The following is an 18,796-nucleotide window of genomic DNA, read 5'->3' as shown; positions in this document are numbered from 1 at the left end:
AATCTCCTTATCATCCTCAAGTTTTGGATAGGGCACACATTCTTTGGGGAGGGGAGCGCTAACCATCCCGGCTGAGTATGCTAGGAATTTGTACTAAAAACGGCCCTTAAAGTTTTCAAATGCCACCGTTTCCAAGGCTCACAAAACCATAGTGTAAGAGAGTATATGACAGCATTTCCAATGCTATGGTGAAGCAGCAGAAGAGTCACAGGCCTCATGCTTGTAAGTGCTATGGACTTGATGGTATCAGTTGGAGCAGGAGAGATCAACAAAAGGTCAGCTCAGAGGATAACTTTGCCTATTCCTCCATATACACAGTTGTGCTCAGTGGACATCTCTGTAAGAATCTATGTTATCCTTCCAACACTGGTGCACTGCTAACTGTATTGCATGAACAAAATGATTCCCACCCCCAAGGGCTAGTTAAAGCAAACAGTGATGCCCTGGATTTCACACATGGGCGGATGCCGTGAGCACCCTAATTATGGGAGAGGGAAGAGGATGACTTCATCTACTCCAACAAGCAGTATAGAAAAGAAGCAATGATGATGGATCCCATGAGGTTAAGCACAGTTCACAAGGATGATTGTATTTTACAAACACCACTGATGACGAGGGGGTCACTACAACACTGCTATTTCATGGGACAAGACACTTAAGGGGCAGTGAAGAATTTACTTAACTGTTCTAGGCTGTAGCAAGGATGGTTTATGTTTGTGCTTAAAGGTGAAGAGAAACAAAAAGGAGAGTTTAAGTCAGATATAGAAAATGAAAATGAGCATAATGCAGATGATAAGTAAAGCTGGCCAGACATGCACTTCTTATAGCACCGTCTACAGTCAGGAAAACATGCCACCCATGTTATCCTGCAGCAACGGCACTGCAAAATTTTCTCCCCCACTGGCTATGGGAAACAAGTCCTTCTGCATTAACAGAAAAGGGCAAACACCACCTGTGAGTCCAGCATTTCACAAGTCCAACACTATTCTAGGTAACTGTCAAACCAAATTTCCACCAGTAGGGGGGTGGGCTTTAAATACAAGACACGAAACCGAAACTTGCATGCAAGAACCATCTGCCTCTTCAGGTGCTGTCATGAATCTCTCCTGGTGGACCAGACAGGCTGTGAAACAGGAAGGATCTGATGTATAAGAGGTCACCAGTTTGATCTGTTTTTCCCAATGGGTCATTTGATTAGGGCCATGTCAATCAAATAAAGCTTGCCCCCCATGAAGTGGGAGGCAGAGCAACTTCTTCCGCCTCCTGATCTTGTCACTCGGGTGACGGCTTTCAAAAACGAAACAAGCAAAAAGGGGACTGTGTTGCTCTTGCTCTTTTTCATTGCTTGGAGCAGCCTTCCCTAATTTTGGGTCCCCGGATGTTGCAGGACAGCAACTCCTGTTATCCCCAGCCATTGGTCATGCTGACTGGGGATGACAGGTTTTGTAATCCATCAACGTATCAGGAGCCAAGGCTGGGGAAGGCTGGCTTAGAAGCATTGCCACTATTTGGCAAGGCAACAGCTCTGCCTCCTATGACGATCCTACTCCTCAGTCTTGACTAGCACTAACCAGCATAGGGACCATCACCTTCTTAGTATGTGCACTGCAGGGTGGAAGACTTCCTAATTCAGAGTACCAACCAACCAAGAAACATCACATGTGCAAGCAACTCCTAGTACGGAAATGGTCATCCTGTAGATTTGAGGTTGGTATAGAAGAATATCAGCCAAATGAATCTAATAATAGAGTAAAAAAAGTCTAACTTCCAGAAATAGAAAGATACTGGTTATTTCTTCTCTATATGCAGTGCAACAAATTTGACCTATTCATGTAGTATATAGCAGTCCTACCATACTTCATGCCAACATAATTGGCATTTTAATCAATTAATTTGATAAAACGCATCCAAGCCTTCTGCACTCCCTACTGTCTCCTATCCTGTGTTTTAGATACTACTTACTGCTCATCAAGCACAGCTTTTTAAAGCTATTATAGCACACATGCAGCTCTGAAGTTGGACATGCTCCTGGAACCCAACTTTATATGGCCAGATTTCTAAACTGCGCAATATGTTGCTGTTTAGCACCTAGCTGCTGGCACACAGAAATAACCAAGCACTGGTTCTTCCAATCTTCAGATTTCCAAATACCTGTCGGCTTAATTTAGTTGGGGAAAATCTCAACTGCGCTTTGTTAAGAGGCATTTCCTTTCCAACATACCTTTGACAGCTCCCTTTCAGGCAGACCCACTTCCTACAAGACTTACAGAACTCAGCAGTGTGACTTAGCAGCAAGCAATGTTCAATCCTACCATTTTATTTCAGCCACAGCATGGATGGCCAACTCCCATATAGTAACAGAAACCATGCTGTTCTCTCATCAGCTGTCAGACTAGACAGGGGCTGGCAAGGTTTACCTAGCCTGGGCTGGTTCACTCCTGCGAAAATCGCTCTGTGGGCCGGGTTGCGTCTGTACAGACATGCTTTCTAGCGTCTGCACATGCGCAGATGTGATTTCCGGCACCGCGGAAGCAAGTCCCTGCTCCGCACTGTGCCAGTTTAGTGCAGCGTGTGGGGACTTGCTGAGCGGTGGCTCAGTTCGGGGGTGGCTCGTGGGTTGTTCAAACAACCCCCGTGGGCCGCTTGTGGCTCATGGGCCACAGGTTGCCAACCCCTGGACTAGGGAGTAAGTCTGTTTTGCAGTACAATCTACGTCCTTTTATGGATTGTCAGGCTCTAATCAAATCTGTGCCACCCTGAAATTAAAGTCTTCAGCATTTTATTCAAAAGCCAAATGAGGAAAATATTAGCTGTGGGACATCTCTCCTTCCAGCTTAGGAAGCCCTTCTTCCTTCTTTCAGTTTTACTTGTAAACTTTCATTATACTCTCGATTAAAAGTTGGTAGGACAGCCAAGGGTCCCATGAACTGCTTCATGGACCAGATGTGGCTGCAAAGATGCCAGATGGCCATCGCTGAGCTTCAGTATTCCTTCCTACTTTATCACCACCACTAAATAGGCCTTTCCATCTTATGAATGAAAGCTGTACTTGCCCTGCCCCACATCCTTCCCACATCCTGGATCCTTGTGATTTGCTCTATTGCAGAACGTGCCTCTCTGCCCCAAGTTGTTTGTTCTCGGGACGCTTTGAGAACAGTAAGCCTCACAGATCAGAAGTGCTAACTGAAGCTGATGGAGAATGGTTCAAACAAACGAACAAAACAGTAGTTAGGCAACATACACATAACCAATCATGTCAGCGAAGGGTTGTTTGAAGAAAGCTTCGTCTGCAACCCTAGGTGGCAAGGTGGTCCACAGAAGAGGCAAGCAGGCAGGAGAGAAAAAGAGAAGAATAAGCAGAAGGAAAAAACAGCTGTAGTCGTATTAGGTTTAATATATTAAAACATGCAACAAGACCTTAGAAATATTAAGAAATTCCCAGGCAGGAAAAATATTAAGAAAATGGTTTAAGCATCGTTAAAAGGATGCTCTGGTCCAGAGCAGGTACAAGGTACAATGACACACCATAATTTTCATACTGAGAGTCAGACTCAACCACACCAACCCTCCCAGCCCAGACCTTCCTTATGGTTCTCCATCTTAAGGCAGCCCTGTTCAGGGAAGTTTTTAACGTGTGATATTTTATTGTATTTTTGCTTTCTATGGAAGCCGCCCAGAGTGGCTGGGGAGGCCCAGCCAGATGGGCGGGGTATAAATAATAAATTATTATTATTATTATTATTATTATTATTATTATTATTATTACTACTACTACAGGTGCACCAATGCAAACCAAGGCACTCTGCTTGTAACTAATGAAATAGATTTGTAAACTGTGACTCACTAGGACCCTGGGCTTGCATTAGGGATTTGTGTTAGTGATTTGGTTAAGGCCAAGAAAGGAAGAGAATTGCGCCAGAAAGCAAACGAGCGGTACAGGCAAACATTATGTCTGCACCAGCAAACTGCCCTGTGACATCTGTGCTCTGTCATGTCGTCCCCCATTTTAAACAGTTCGCATATTTGTAAAAGTTTCAAAACTGCAGCACTGCGAAACTTAGCTAAGTAAGAGACAAGTTCAGTTTTCTGTCTTAAGAGCCTAGCAATTAAAGGAAGAAATACCATACTTTTCCTTGTGTAAGACCAGGGTTTTTTTTTTTTTACTAAAAATGTTTTAAAGGGGGGGGGTAGTCTTATACATGGGGGCATGTTATACACGGAAAAATACAGAAATCCTTAATTCCGTGACCAATCCAAGGTAACTGAATGCTATAGGACTTTTTTGGGGGGGTGGGGTGATATTTCATTGATCTGTTAAGAAACAAAAAGTGGGGGGAAATAAGAAGAAATGCAGCTATAGGACTTCTGAACTATCCTACACAGGAATTTATTAGTATTAATTTGAATTATTGGTGACAAGAAGGAAGGAGGTCTCTTCTAGATTTGAGAGTTGGTTCTTAAGATAAAAGGCAGTTAGCCGTTCATAGAAAGTCGGGGGGGGGTGAGAGGGGGGAAAGGACAGAACAAATGATCAGCTAAGTGCAATAAGCAGACAAAGACCAGGCTACCTCCCTGCTAATTTATACCATCGTCATCAGATTTTGTCCTACAAAATCTCCTCCTCTAAGATACTCCCACCCACAATATCTTGAGTCAATACACCGCAAAGTACACTTAAGCTCAATTAAATGAGTGGCCTGCTTACTGCTTCTCAGGGAGCCCTACAATAGAGTACCGTATTTTTCGTCCTATACGGCGCACTGGCCCATAGGACACACCTCCTATTCCCCCGCCCCAAGCCTTGCGCACACCTGCCCGAAGCACGGGGCACCCTCCGGAGGGCTCCGCGTGCTTCGGGCGGCAGGCTGCTGCCCCAAGCCTCGCGCGCCTGGCGGGACCTCCCGCCGGGCTTGCAAGGCTTGCGGATAGCTCCCTGAAGCCTGGAGAGCGTGAGGGGTCGGTGCGCACCGATGCCTCTCGCTCTCCAGGCTTCAGCGAAAGCCTGCATTCGCCCCATAGGACGCACACACATTTCCCCTTCATTTTTGGAGGGGAAAAAGTGCATCCTATGGGGCGAAAAATACGGTATTTATTTTGTTAGTTGATTTATAAAGGAGGCCTTCAGCAACAAACATGCAAAAAAAGGCTCTCAGGCAAGACACACGGAATACAACTATGCATTCGTGTTCTGCTGAAGTCTCACTGGTTCCGCCAATTTCCATCGGCTGAGGACACCCAGTGGATTTTGCCTGAGTCCTAGTGAATCATTGCTGCCATTATTATGCGCCCAAGCATACGGCTTGAGAAGAAAGCCCAGACAATGCCAAGTGTTTTAAATTAATACTGGCATAAAACTGGCAACACAATAGGGCTCTACACTGGCTTCCCCAGGACTAATCACCATTAGAGTTCTAACTCCTCTTTTGAGACATGCTCAAAGATTTGGCTACACCCTGCAATTTTTTCTTTTACTCATTCTCTTTGAAAAAGACTTTTGCCCTGAAGAATCACAACTACTACAGAAATAAGCCCCTTTAATAAAAAGAGGATTACTACACAGCATGGGAGGCTGTTGAGCAGCTTGTGTGGCCTAGTTTCATGATCGTGTTGAATTGCACGATAAAGCCTGTTCACCTTGCTGGCATGAGAAACCGCAAGTATTCTGAATTCAGCATGTTACCTTTTCCTTTTCCAGACTTGCCATGGGCAGAGTTGGGTTTTTTGTTGTTTTTTTAAGGACACGTGGGAAAGAACAATGTAGCTCTTAGAAGGGCTGCTTAACATCGTAATACAGTGGTACCTTGGTTCTCAAATGCCAAAAACCCTGTTTTGTGTTCTGGTTTTGGAACATTTTTCGGAAGCCAAATGTCTGATGCTGCTGTTGGCTATTGTTTCCGGGGTGCCTGCATCAATCAGAAGCTGTGCCTTGGTTTTCGAACATTTTGGAAGTCAAACGACGTCCGGAACAGATTAAGTTTGGCGCTTATTGTTTTTGGTATTTATTTTGTTTTTGAGGCTTTTTCAGTTAATTTGTTTTTGTGACTGTGTGGAACCCAGTTCAGCTACTGATTGATTGTGTGACTGCAGAAATGGATAAAAGGCCCTCATCCAAACAATGACTATCATCAGTGCAGGTAAGATTTTTTTTTAATTTTAATAATCTACAATACTGTCTTATTTATTTTATAGTGTAGTACTTTGATTATTGCTTTCATTTTATGGATCTATGGTCTTGTTAGAAAGTAAAATTCATGTTCAATTGCCGTTTTAGGGGTTGTTTTTAAAAGTCTGGAATAGATTAATCTGTTCTGCATTACTTTCTATGGGAAAACGTCCCTTGGTTTTGGAACGCTTTGGTTTCGGAACGGATTAAGTTTGAGAACCAAGGTACCACTATACTTCTTTTGCCTTCCCCATTATTGTACAAGGAATATGCCATTCTTAACTTGCATGTTACAGGGTTCTGCCTATACAAATAGCAGCATGTCGTAACTAAGGTCTGATCTTCGGGAGTGGTACCCACAGGACTCTGGCAACAGTCGGGCTTATCCATAAGGGATCCAGTGCAGGCACAATGGCAACTCCCTGCAAATCACAACAAACCTAATCTTGGGAATAACCGTTTCCTTGCCATTTCTGTCCAAGGAAGGGGATTCCCTCCACAGGCCTCACCCATCATTTAGTGAAATAACTGCACCAAAGTTAAAAATGGCAAGCAATGGAAGGGAGTGGTTGAGGAATTCACACAAGAGAGGGGAGGACATGGGGTGGGTATTCTGGAGGCTGGCTTCCCACTTACTATTTATGGTTTGCAGGGGGCCAACACCATGCTGGCACTGGGACATACACCAGAGAATGCCATCTGGGCTGCAGCTGACCCACAGCCACCTCTCAGTCCCCTCCACAAAAAAGCTGGCAAACCCTCCTTACCTATTGTTCACTTTCGTTTTCTGTAGCTGCTCGTCTTGTCTCGCATACCATTCCTCCAACTCCTTTATCGCCTTCTCTTTCCACTCTGCTTCTTGCTTTCGAGAGTTTGCATCTTTTAAAACAGAGGCAGACGAGAATGAACGGACATTTGCTCTCAGAGCTAAATATAGCTAAGATTCTTGAACTATAAGTAGGCAAAGTAGGCTTTGGGAGGCAGGGAGCTGCTAGAGGGAGAAGAATCATCACCACACTAGCAGAAACCAGTCAGCTTGATATCCAAAATGCTCCCAGTGTTGACAGTAACAGTGTTGGATTCAAGGGCTGTTGAAGCAGGGACAGAGGGGTTCAATGGTTTGAATCCACAAATAAATATTAGTTTCAGGTACACAAGCTCTACTGGTAGCACAAGTTTGACTGTTCTGTCTCCATTTCCCAAACTCTCCATGTAATTTTGCAAATGTTCACCAGACTGACCAACACCCACAGCAGTTCTTAACCACTTAACTCTGCTCTCATTTGTTCTTTCTTTTTTAAAAAATGAGAAGACCCTAGCCCCTTCGGTTGCAAGAGTTGCTTGAATGTATGGGCAGACAGAGGATCAGTTGACTAAGATTGCCAGGGGTCGTGTAAGGAAGGGGGAACTGGTGCTCCCCCTGGAGGTTGGTAGACTTCCAACTTCCACGGTCAATGGTTATGGATGGTGTTGGAGTCTAGCATCATCTAGAGCAGGGGTAAGTAACCTAAGGCCCAGGGGCTGGATGTGGCCCAATCACCTTCTCAATCTGGCCACTGGATGGTCCGGGAATCAGCGTGTTTTTATGTGTCCTTTTATTTAAAATGCATCTCTGGGTTATATGTTGGGGATAGGTGACAAGGTAAAGGTACATAGAAATTTTAAAAACCATATTGTTAGGAAAGCATTGTATAATGTATGGAATCGATATAAAGATTTGTTTGAAAGTAAAACCCCCAGGTGGTTGTCACCAATGGAAGCCAAGGCGGTAAAAAGACTGAACATGGATACAGAGTGGCCAAAATATTGTGAAATTATAGAATATGATGGTGAAAAGTTGAAACTACAGAGTTTTGAGAAATTGAAACCTAAAGTTCGAGATTGGTTACATTATTTCCAGATCAATGAAACTTTTAAGCAGGACAGAAAACTAGGATTTCAGAAGGAGAGGTCAAAGTTAGAAACAGAATTGCTAGAACCCAATACCAAGAATTTGTCTAGAATGTATAATCTGCTGCTAAAATGGAATACACAGGATGAAACGGTTAAATCAGCCATGATTAAGTGGGCACAGGATATTGGTCATGATATTATGTTTGCTGACTGGGAGCAGTTATGGACCACAGGTATTAAATTTACGGCATGCAGTGCCCTGAAAGAGAACATAATGAAAATGATCTATAGGTGGTACATGACTCCAGTCAAGCTTGCAAAGATATATCATTTGCCCAATAACAATTGTTGGAAGTGCAATGAATGTGAAGGAACTTTTTATCACCTTTGGTGGACCTGCCCAAAGATTAAGGCCTACTGGGAAATGATCTATAATGAAATTAAGAAAATCCTTAAGTGGACATTTGTAAAGAAACCGGAGGCTTTTCTCCTGGGCATGGTCGGCCAATTGGTACCAAAGAAAGATAGGACCTTTTTTATGTATGCAACAACAGCAGCAAGAATCCTTTTGGCGAAGTATTGGAAGACTAAAGAATTACCTACTCTGGAAGAATGGCAGACCAAGGTGACTGAATTTATGGGATTGGCAGAGATGACCGGCAGAATTTGTGACCAGAAGAAAGAGACAGTGGAGGAGGACTGGAAAAAATTTAAAATCTATCTTAAAAATTGTTGTAAAATTTCGGAATGTTAAGATGTCAAGGGATTGGATACAAAGAATTACAGCTATAAATTGAAATTTATAAAATAGAATTTTTTTAAAGAGAATTTAATATAAAAATGGGATGAAGAATTGCTAAAAATTTTTAAAATTTGGATGCAGGGAAGGGGAGGTTTGGGGAAGTCGTGTTATGTTTATTTGTTTTTTGTTTATGTTGTAAAATCAATAAAAATTATTTTTAAAAAAAAAATATATGTTGGGGATAGGAATTCGTTCTTTTTTTCCTTCAAAATATAGTCGGCCCACCACATGGTCTGAAGGACAGTGGACCGGCCCACGGCTGAAAAAGGTTGCTGACCCCTGATCTAGAGGGCTGCAGGTCACCCAGCCCAGGTTAGGAGTTCAGGATACTAAAGCTGGCATTGTCAATGCAACCCCTCCCTCATAACTGGCAGAAGGAGAAATATACAAGATAGGGGTAACTATATACATTTGCATTAATTTCCAGGAGTATGAGTTAACTACAGGCAAGAAATTTGACTGTGTACTCTGCTTACCCAACGCTGTCCATAGGAAGCTATACATAAGGCAATAAGGAATCAGGCTTCTCTCCTGTGTTGAAGCAGGGCACTAATTCTTAAAACGGGCCATTATGGCAAAAGGAGCTACAGAAGGGAAAGGCAACGGAGAGTCTAACGATGACCAACAGTCTCCAGGATCTTTCTCATCTAGTCCCTAGCGCAGGTCCCAGTGCTGAGGCTGTTCAGACAAGGTGTCCTATGCAAATTGCAAGCAGAAGGCAACAGAACTGCAACAGAATCGCTAATAGATTTCTCCTCTTATGTGCAAAAGTGAGGGAGGTGCATTCAAGGAGATCCCAACCAATTCTGCTATTCACACTGGGATGGCGGTCAAACCGGCCCTTGGCTGCATCTCAGAACAAGGGATGGAGGCACCGTCACGGCTCTTTAGGTCTTGTCAGAAGCTAGGGGTAGAAGTGTGCGTGTTCCTTGGCCCTTACCAAGTACTTCTAGACGCTCCAGCTGCTCTTCTCTCCATTTGCGGATGCTCTCTGGTTCTGTCTGCAAACGATCGGCTTGCGAAATAGCTGCATAGCAGTCCGTCGGACCATTGCTCTCCTTGAACCACACAAAAAAGATCAGTCATTTTATGATAGCCATTGGATAAAACTGCAGTTCTTAAAGTAGTGCTACTTTTGTAGTAAAAAACTTTAAAAATTAGCAGGATCTAAGGGTGAAGAGATTTAGAGGACAGGTCAAGTTTGAGCAAAATGACTAGCGCAGGGAGACTGCCATAAGACATCAGCTTCAAATGAAGGGTGGGGGGAACATTTTAAACAAGGGCAGAAAACAGGGTTTCTGGCTGGTCTTTAAGAAAAAGAGCTACCTGCCTCAACTGCTAGTCCAGACTACCTACCTACCTATATGAAATAGTAAACCTACATTGCCTCCATTCCTAATTAACAGATTAGAAGCAACTCTTGTGTCAGCAACCATCACAATACTAGCCAGTAGCAGGTACCTGGCCTGCACCCCTGCAACAATTAATGTGTAGGGAGCAGGAAGAGAAAAAAGTACCCAAGGAACATGTCAAACTGACATATTGATGAGTCTTTTTTCTCCCACCCATCCCACAACACTGGTTACCCATCACCTGTTTTACAGCGTCAGCGATATTCAGAAGACTGTTGTTTTATAGAAGGGTTTCCGAAACTTGGGTCTTCAGCTGGTTTTGGACTACAGTTCCCATCATCCCTGATCACTGTTCCTGCTACCTAGGGATGATAGCTGTAGTCCAAAAAAACAGCTGGAAACCCAAGTTTTGGAAACTGCGTTTTATAGAATTCACCAAGACAAGACAAATTATCTAACAATTCTCTCCAAAATACAAAGTGATGGAAGAAAATAAGCGGCTGATACAATAAATCCCTAGTTCATGTTGGATTTTCCCTACTATCATTAAGTTTGATGTCACTGATCTTTAACAACAACCCATACTAGTTAGGCTGCATTGCTTTCCCAAATCCAGACTTTTAGAGGGGTACATCTGCTTTAAAAGGACAAATTCAGACAGATATATGACACCCTTGCTGCCGAAACACCAACATACTTTAATAGTTGGTGTGCCAGACTAGCGGGTGGCAAACCCAGGTTCAAATCTCCATTCAGCCATGGAGCTCACTGGGGCAAACCTGGGCCTCAATAGGTTGGTGTGAGGATATAATAGGGAGGGGAAGAACCATATATGCCACCCATAGTTTCTTGGTGGAAAGGTGGGGTACAAATGTAGCAAAAAATAAAATGAAGTAGAAAGAGAAAAACATGCACTTGTAAACACACTAATGTGCCAAGCACAGCTTCCCAAAATGGAACAGGCACATTTTAAAATCCATTTTTTGTGGCAGAAGCAGGCAACTGGCACCCCATCTAAGGGCTTCCTGATTAATTCCCTGCTCTACCCGTGCTTTAAGGCACCTCTGCTTCTTTTCCTTCCATGTAGACAGAGGCAAGAGATGACCTCTTCCCACGAGGACAGTAATGAAAGCCTTTAGAGCTCTTCCTTTCATCCACCTCAGTTGCTCATTCTTGGGTGTGTGGGCTGTGGAGAGGCAGATGAGGACTGACAGTGCTTTTAACCCACAAAACCCTTTGCCTGGCCCTTCTACCCTTGTTCAGTTAAAGAATGGGCTTGTTGACCTTTGCCAACTCTGGCATGTAGGAGGCAAACACCATTACGGCAATCGAGCGCAAATCTGCTGACAGTCTGGATGGGAGCAAAAGCCAGAGGAATAATGAAACTCTTTATTGGGAGAGTCATCCAATAACTAGAGTTGCTTTAAAGCTCATTTCACTTCCATTTACCTGGTAGACATCACCGTTTGTCACCCCGTCAATTGAATCTGCAGAAGAAGAAGAATTCATCTGCGTTAGCTTTCTTTTCTTTTTACAAGAAAGTGTTTTTACAGACAATAACTGCAGTTCAAAGAGTATGTAAGGAGGGGAAAGACTGGAGGGTTTTTACATAGCTGCGAGGACACAGGCTTCAGGCACTCTCTCAACAGGGAATTGGAAGAGGATGGTGTAGACTGGAGGCAAACAAGAGGCAGAAAAAACCTGTTCCGAGGCTCATCCAGAACACACTTGGCGATCTTGGGGGAAGCTGTTACTTTCAACCTCGCCCCCAATACCCTGCCCTTGCTGCAATATAATATTGGACTCTACAAGGTTATTGTAAAAAGCATCTGACAGTTGTGGTTATGAAGCACCTGGAATGCTTTAGCACTAGCATTCAGTTTAAAGGCAGAAAAGATTCTCTGCTCAGTTCTTATAAGCTATGCAACAGGGATAGCCATCCTGGTGCCCTCTAGATCAGGCACAGGCACATTTTGCACCTGGCTTTCGACCACTTGCGACAAAGTGAAGATGCCCAGGTGCCAGGATAGCACCATCTGGGGATCATTGGATCTGGATTGTTTTCACACACTAATACCCCATCCTGTAGAATTCTATCAGTTATATTTTAAGTGCACAATAAAAATGGATTTCTGGAACCAAAATGCTTTTTTTCTGTGCTGCCTAAACAGCAGCAGCCACAATTAAGAAAAAGTAGTTGGAATGGGTCAATATATATGTGGACTGTCCCTGGATCAAGTGACTTTTCTTCTTTAAGTACTCAAAGCTCTTAAGCTGGCTCAAGGTTGTCATCTGAACTAGCCAGATGTTTAACTGAGAATCAATCACAGTCAGTCCATTGCCCCAAAATGGCAACTAGACCTTCCATTTTGGCAACTCTACCTTTGGTTTAAGGGGCCATTTGGCACCTAGCATGCATATATATATATGTGTGTGTGTGTGTGTGTGTGTGTGTGTGTGTGTTTCTAACACTGCTCCAGATGTTGTGTACTTCTGTTCCCATCACCTCAGACCAAGCAGAATAGGGCCAACAGGAGTTGTAGCCCACAACATCTGGACAGCACCACATTTGCTACCCCTGCTCTACAACAATCCCAATGATTAAGAGCTGGTTATGCAGGTGTTGGAATACAGCATTAATTGGGGGGAGGGTGTATTAGATTTGGACTGGATTCAAACTAAATATTTGTGCCAGCAGAAGCCAGTGGAGTGAGTCCCACTAGCGCAACAGGGCTTTCCCCTCTTCCTACATACCCCACCCTGGTTCTCCCAGAACAGAGTAGGGGGGAATGAGGGGAGACTGCGCCATCAGACAAGCAGAAACACATCTCGGTGTCGCTCTGAATTTCACCTCATGGAACTAGTGAACATCGGAAGAAGTGCACTCCTTTATGAACTCTCAAAAACACATGGTTCAGAAGCACAGGAATGGACAAATACTTTGCAGCATTATCTTAGCATTTATAAAAAGTGGTGAAATGCTACATAAATGGCATACATCTACTTATTTAAGGTATTTGTAATCCTCCCTTCACTCCCAAGGCAGCACTTAATCAGCATTAAAACCATATTTAAAGGTAAAGGGACCCCTGACCATTAGGTCCAGTCGTGAAGAAGAAGAAGAGTTTGGATTTGATATCCCACTTTATCACTACCCGAAGGAGTCTCAAAGCGGCTAACATTCTCCTTTCCCTTCCTGCCCCACAACAAACACTCTGTGAGGTGAGTGGGGCTGAGAGACTTCAGAGAAGTGTGACTGGCCCAAGGTCACCCAGCAGCTGCATGTGGAGGAGCGGAGACGCGAACCCGGTTCCCCAGATTACGAATCTACCGCTCTTAACCACTACACCACACTGGCTCTCTACTCTGGGGTTTATCGCTTTATTGGCCGAGGGAGCCGGCGCACAGCTTCCGGGTCATGTGGCCAGCATGACTAAGCTGCTTCTGGCGAACCAGAGCAGCAGACGGAAATGCCGTTTACCTTCCCGCCAGAGCGGTACCTATTTATCTACTTGCACTTTGACGTGCTTTCGAACTGCTAGGTTGGCAGGAGCAGGGACCGAACAACGGGAGCTCACCCCGTCGCGGGGATTCGAACCACCGACCTTCTGATCGGCAAATCCTAGGCCCAGTGGTTTAACCCACAGCGCCACCCGCGTCCCTAAAACCATAATTAGCAATAAGTTAAACTAACACAAAGGTAACTCAATATCATCATAAAATTCAGTACCATTTATTTTAGGTATTTGTAAATACAGGCAACCCACCATTTATGCATGTTCAATATGTGCATGACCGCATATACGTGCATCACACTGAACCCAGAAGTGACCCAAAACTGTCACAAAAAGGGGAAGAAGAACAGGGTTTTGGCAATCTTTTTCAACAGTGTTTCAAATATAGATTATTTCACTGATGCACACACTGCCTTGGAACTTAACCCCCGCATAAATGGGGGATTGCCTGAAAATATGTATTTTAGGTATTTGCACATGCTGTGACAGCAACCTCATGATGAATTCCCTCCCCAAAGACTTTAAGGCAGTAAGCACATTTCTTTCATTGGGCTTAACAGTGTTTAATTAGCAATACAGAAGCTTTCATTTCTTCACTCTTTGCTTCTAAATCTATGGCCTTAGTTGCTTAAATGTTGGTTTTTATTTTACACTGAGTAAATGATTTAATTACTTTGCTTTAGTACATCAAAACACTACTGTGCTTCCCGACAGACGCAACTGGACTCTCAACTCCCACCAGTTACAAACAACATAACAAACTATAAAGGATGATGAGAGCTGGAGCCAAGCAACTTCTAGAAGGCCACAGGTTTCCCATTTCAATTTTTAAAAGGTATTCTTCACCACTCCTGTCTCTTAAGGCGTTGCAAGTTGTTTAGGAGGCTTGAAAAGCAATCTAGACATATCCTTCTAAGTAAAATTCACCAAGCTCAAGTCACTGCCATCTCTTCATACTGCAAAAGGGTGCACGACACTAGGAACTGATTTACTACACAGACGTAACAACACCCGACATTGTACAGTGGTGCCTCGCAAGACGAAAAGAATCCGTTCCGCGAGTCTCTTCGTCTAGCGGTTTTTTCGTCTTGCGAAGCAAGCCCATTGACGGCTTAGCGGATTAGCGCTATTAGCGGCTTATTGGATAAGCAGATAAGCGGCTTAGCGGCTTAGAAAAAGGGGGGGAGGGAAAAAAACCCGCAGGAACACGCAAGACATTTTCGTCTTGCGAAGTAAGCCCATAGGAAATTCGTTTTGCGAAGCACCTCCAAAACGGAAAACCCTTTCGTCTAGCGGGTTTTCTGTCTTGCGAGGCATTCGTCTTGCGGGGCACCACTGTATAAATTTCAGTGCCTACATTATTTATTAGGAGTCTGGGTAACAATTGCTGGCCCGGTTTATAAGCTAGCACGCAGTCAGACATGGAAGAGACCCTGCCCTGCAAGTACAGTACAGTTGTACCTTGGTTTTTGAATTTAATCTGTTCTGGGAGTCCGTTTGACTCCCGAAATGGTTCGAGAACCAAGGTGCAGCTTCCTGCAGCCAATTAGAAGCTACGGAAGCCATGCCGGACATTCGGCTTCTGAAAAACGTCCAAAAACCAGAACCATCACTTCCGGTTTTTGATTGTTCAGGAGCTAAAAGGTTTAAAGGCGTTCGGCTTCAGACGTATGAATGTAGGCTGCTTTCAGTATCTTCCAAGGAAGGGATCAGCTAAGTGTAGATTCGTTTGCAAGACCTATTTCCAAAAACTAAGAACAAAGAGGAGACAGAAGCTATCAAGAACTGCCAGAAAGAACAAACAGCTGCTTCCCACACTCAGTTTTTGTTTTAACAAATCCAAAACCATCTTATCTTTGGGGAAACACTATCAGAACAGGAAGGTTGAAGTCAATACAGCCCGCAAAACATCCTGAGACGGCAAAGATAGCACATATATTTTTCCTAACCTTGCTCGAACGTTTTGGCTCTCAAACGACTGAAAACTGAAGTGACTGTTCCAGTTTGCGAACTATTTTTGGAAGCCAAATGTCTGGCGGGGCTTCTGCGGCTTCCAATTGGCTGCAGGAGCCTCCTGTAGCCAATCAGAAGCTGCGCTTTGGTTTCCAAATGTTTTGGAAGTTATAATAATAATAATAATAATAATTTATTATTTGTACCCCACCCATCTGGCTGGGTTTCCCCAGCCACTCTGGGCGGCTTCCAACAGAGATAAAAAATACACTAAAATGTCACATATTAAAAACTTCCCTGAACAGGGCTGCCTTCAGGTGTCTTCTGAATGTCAGGTAGTTGTCCATCGCCTTGACATCCGATGGGAGGGCATTCCACAGGGCGGGCGCCACCACCGAGAAGGCCCTCTGCCTGGTTCCCTGCAACTTGGCCTCTCGCAGTGAGGGAACCGCCAGAAGGCCCTCGGAGCTGGACCTCAGTGTCCGGGCAGAACGATGGGGGAGGAGACGCTCCTTCAGATATACTGGACCGAGGCCATTTAGGGCTTTAAAGGTCAGCACCAACACTTTGAATTGTGCTCGGAAACGTACTGGGAGCCAATGTAGGTCTTTCAAGACCGGTGTTATATGGTCTCGGCGGCCGCTCCCAGTCACCAGTCTAGCTGCCGCATTCTGTATTAGTTGTAGTTTCCGGGTCACCTTCAAAGGTAGCCCCACGTAGAGCGCATTGCAGTAGTCCAAGCGGGAGATAACCAGAGCATGTACCACTCTGGCGAGACAGTCCGCAGGCAGATAGGGTCTCAGCCTACGTACCAGATGGAGCTGGTAAACAGCTGCCCTGGATACAGATTTGACCTGTGCCTCCATGGACAGCTGTGAGTCCAAAATGACTCCCAGGCTGCGCACCTGGTCCTTCAGGGGCACAGTTACCCCATTCAGGACCAGGGAATCCTCCACACCTGCCCGCCTCCTGTCCCCCAAAAACAGTACTTCTGTCTTGTCAGGATTCAACCTCAATCTGTTAGCCGCCATCCATCCTCCAACCGCTTCCAGACACTCACACAGGACCTTTACCGCCTTCACTGGTTCTGATTTAAAAGAGAGGTAGAGCTGGGTATCATCTGCATACTGATGAACACCCAGCCCAAACCTCCTGATGATCCCTCCCAGCGGCTGCATGTAGATGTTGAAAAGCATGGGGGAGAGGACAGAACCCTGAGGCACCCCACAAGTGAGCGGCCAGGGGTCTGAACACTCATCCCCCACCACCACTTTCTGAACACGGCCCAGGAGGAAGGAGCGGAACCACTGTATGACAGTGCCCCCAGCTCCCAGCCCCTCAAGACGGTCCAGAAGGATGTCATGGTCGATGGTATCAAACGCCGCTGAGAGATCCAGCAGAACTAGGAAACAGCTCTCACCTTTGTCCCTAGCCCGCCGGAGATCATCAACCAGTGCGACCAAGGCAGTTTCAGTCCCATGATGAGGCCTGAATCCCGACTGGAAGGGATCCAAATGGTCCGCTTCTTCCAGGCGTGCCTGGAGTTGTTCAGCAACCACTCGCTCAATCACCTTGCCCAAGAATGGGAGGTTTGAGACTGGGCGATAATTGGCCATCGTGGCCGCATCTAAAGATGGTTTTTTAAGAAGCGGTTTAATAACCGCCTCTTTCAGCGGGTCTGGGAAGGCTCCCTCACGGAGGGAAGCATTCACCACCCCACGAAGCCCATCGCCCAGTCCTTCCCGGCTAGCTTTTATAAGCCAGGATGGGCAAGGATCCAGGAGACAGGTGGTTGGCTTCACTCGTCCAAGCAGCCTGTCCACATCCTCGGAGGTAACAGATTGAAATTGATCCCACACAACTTGACCAGACAGGACTCTAGCACTCTCCCGCCCCGGCCCTGCTCCCACGGTGGAGTCTACTTCTTCCCGAATCTGAGCGATTTTATCTGCAAAAAAATTTGCAAAATCATTGCAGGAGAACATGTGGCCCGAACTGGGCCCCGATGTTACAGGTGGTTCCGCTAAATTGCGAACCACCTGAAAGAGTCTCCTGCTGCTGTTTTCTGCAGATGCAATAGAGGCGGTGAAGAAAGTCTTCTTCGCCGTCGCTATCGCCACCTGGTAGGCTCGACGTTGAGCTCTAACCCGTGTCCGGTCAGATTCAGAATGAGTTATCCGCCACCGGCGCTCTAGCCGTCTCAACGATTGTTTCATTGCCCTCAGATCCGTGGAAAACCACGGGGCTCTCCGGGCTTCATGCAATCGGAGAGGGCGCTTCGGAGCCAAACAGTCAATAGCCCTGGTTAACTCCACATTCCAGCGGGCCACCAGGGAATCGGCTGAAAGGCCATCAACATGGGATAAAGCATCCCCAACCACTCTCTGGAAACCATTTGGATCCATTAAGTGGCGGGGGCGGACCATCCGAATCGGTCCCACCTCCCTGCAGGGGGGATGGGTCGCGGAGAAGTCCAGTTGCACCAGGAAGTGATCTGACCATGGCACTTCTTTCGTTTCGCTTTTACTTAGTGTCAGATCACCAACATCCGTAGAGGTAAACACCAGGTCCAAGGCATGTCCGCGGCTATGGGTTGGGCCAGACTTATTCAGGGACAGCCCCATGGAGGCCATGCTTTCCACGAAGTCCCGAGCGGCCCCTTGTAAGGTCGTGTCGGCATGGATGTTAAAATCCCCTAGGACGACCAAGCTAGGTGTCTCCAGGAGAACATCCGCCACGACCTGAAGCAGCTCGGGCAGGGAATCCTTGGTGCAGCGGGGAGGTCGGTACACCAAAAGGAATCCTGTACTGCCCCTATTGCCCAACTTCCAGAACATGCACTCAGAAAACTGGGTCTTCCCAATAGGACGCCTGAACGCATTCCGTTTGACTTCCAAGGTACGACTACTGTAAGTCAAAAAAAGCTGTAAGACCAAAATGTATGCAGCCCAGTAGACATCCTAAGCTGTGCAAGCCTTGCCAAAGTAGGAACTATTTAGCATTTGATGTCCTAAAATGCACTTCATACTACTCAGATGACAGCGATGGCTGTGTGGTGCTCAGGGAATAGCATTGGAAGGCAAAAAAGAACAAATGATAATATTGGAAACTGCTACAT

General features: G+C 45.4%; 1 protein-coding gene across 3 annotated transcripts in view; it reads right to left on the bottom strand.

Annotated features, from left to right (window-relative positions):
* CLTA (clathrin light chain A) overlaps positions 1 to 18,796 on the bottom strand; it is a 29,429-nt gene that overhangs the window by 963 nt on the left and 9,670 nt on the right. The window contains exons 2-6 of one of the 3 annotated variants that reach the window (XM_081845612.1): positions 11,660 to 11,697; positions 9,799 to 9,916; positions 6,931 to 7,042; positions 3,242 to 3,295; positions 684 to 719 (exon numbers count right to left, since the gene is read on the bottom strand). In XM_081845612.1, coding sequence (XP_081701738.1) covers positions 684 to 719; positions 3,242 to 3,295; positions 6,931 to 7,042; positions 9,799 to 9,916; positions 11,660 to 11,697 — 358 coding nt within the window. The remainder of the gene's footprint in view (positions 1 to 683; positions 720 to 3,241; positions 3,296 to 6,930; positions 7,043 to 9,798; positions 9,917 to 11,659; positions 11,698 to 18,796) is intronic. The other 2 variants (XM_081845613.1, XM_081845614.1) reach the window with 2 other exon arrangements.

Source organism: Podarcis erhardii (genome assembly GCF_964252035.2).
Source record: "Podarcis erhardii genome assembly, chromosome: 17".
Taxonomy (NCBI): Eukaryota; Metazoa; Chordata; class Lepidosauria; order Squamata; family Lacertidae; genus Podarcis; species Podarcis erhardii.
The sequence above is the reverse complement of the archived record's forward strand: the minus strand, read 5'-3'. Positions and strand labels throughout refer to the sequence as shown.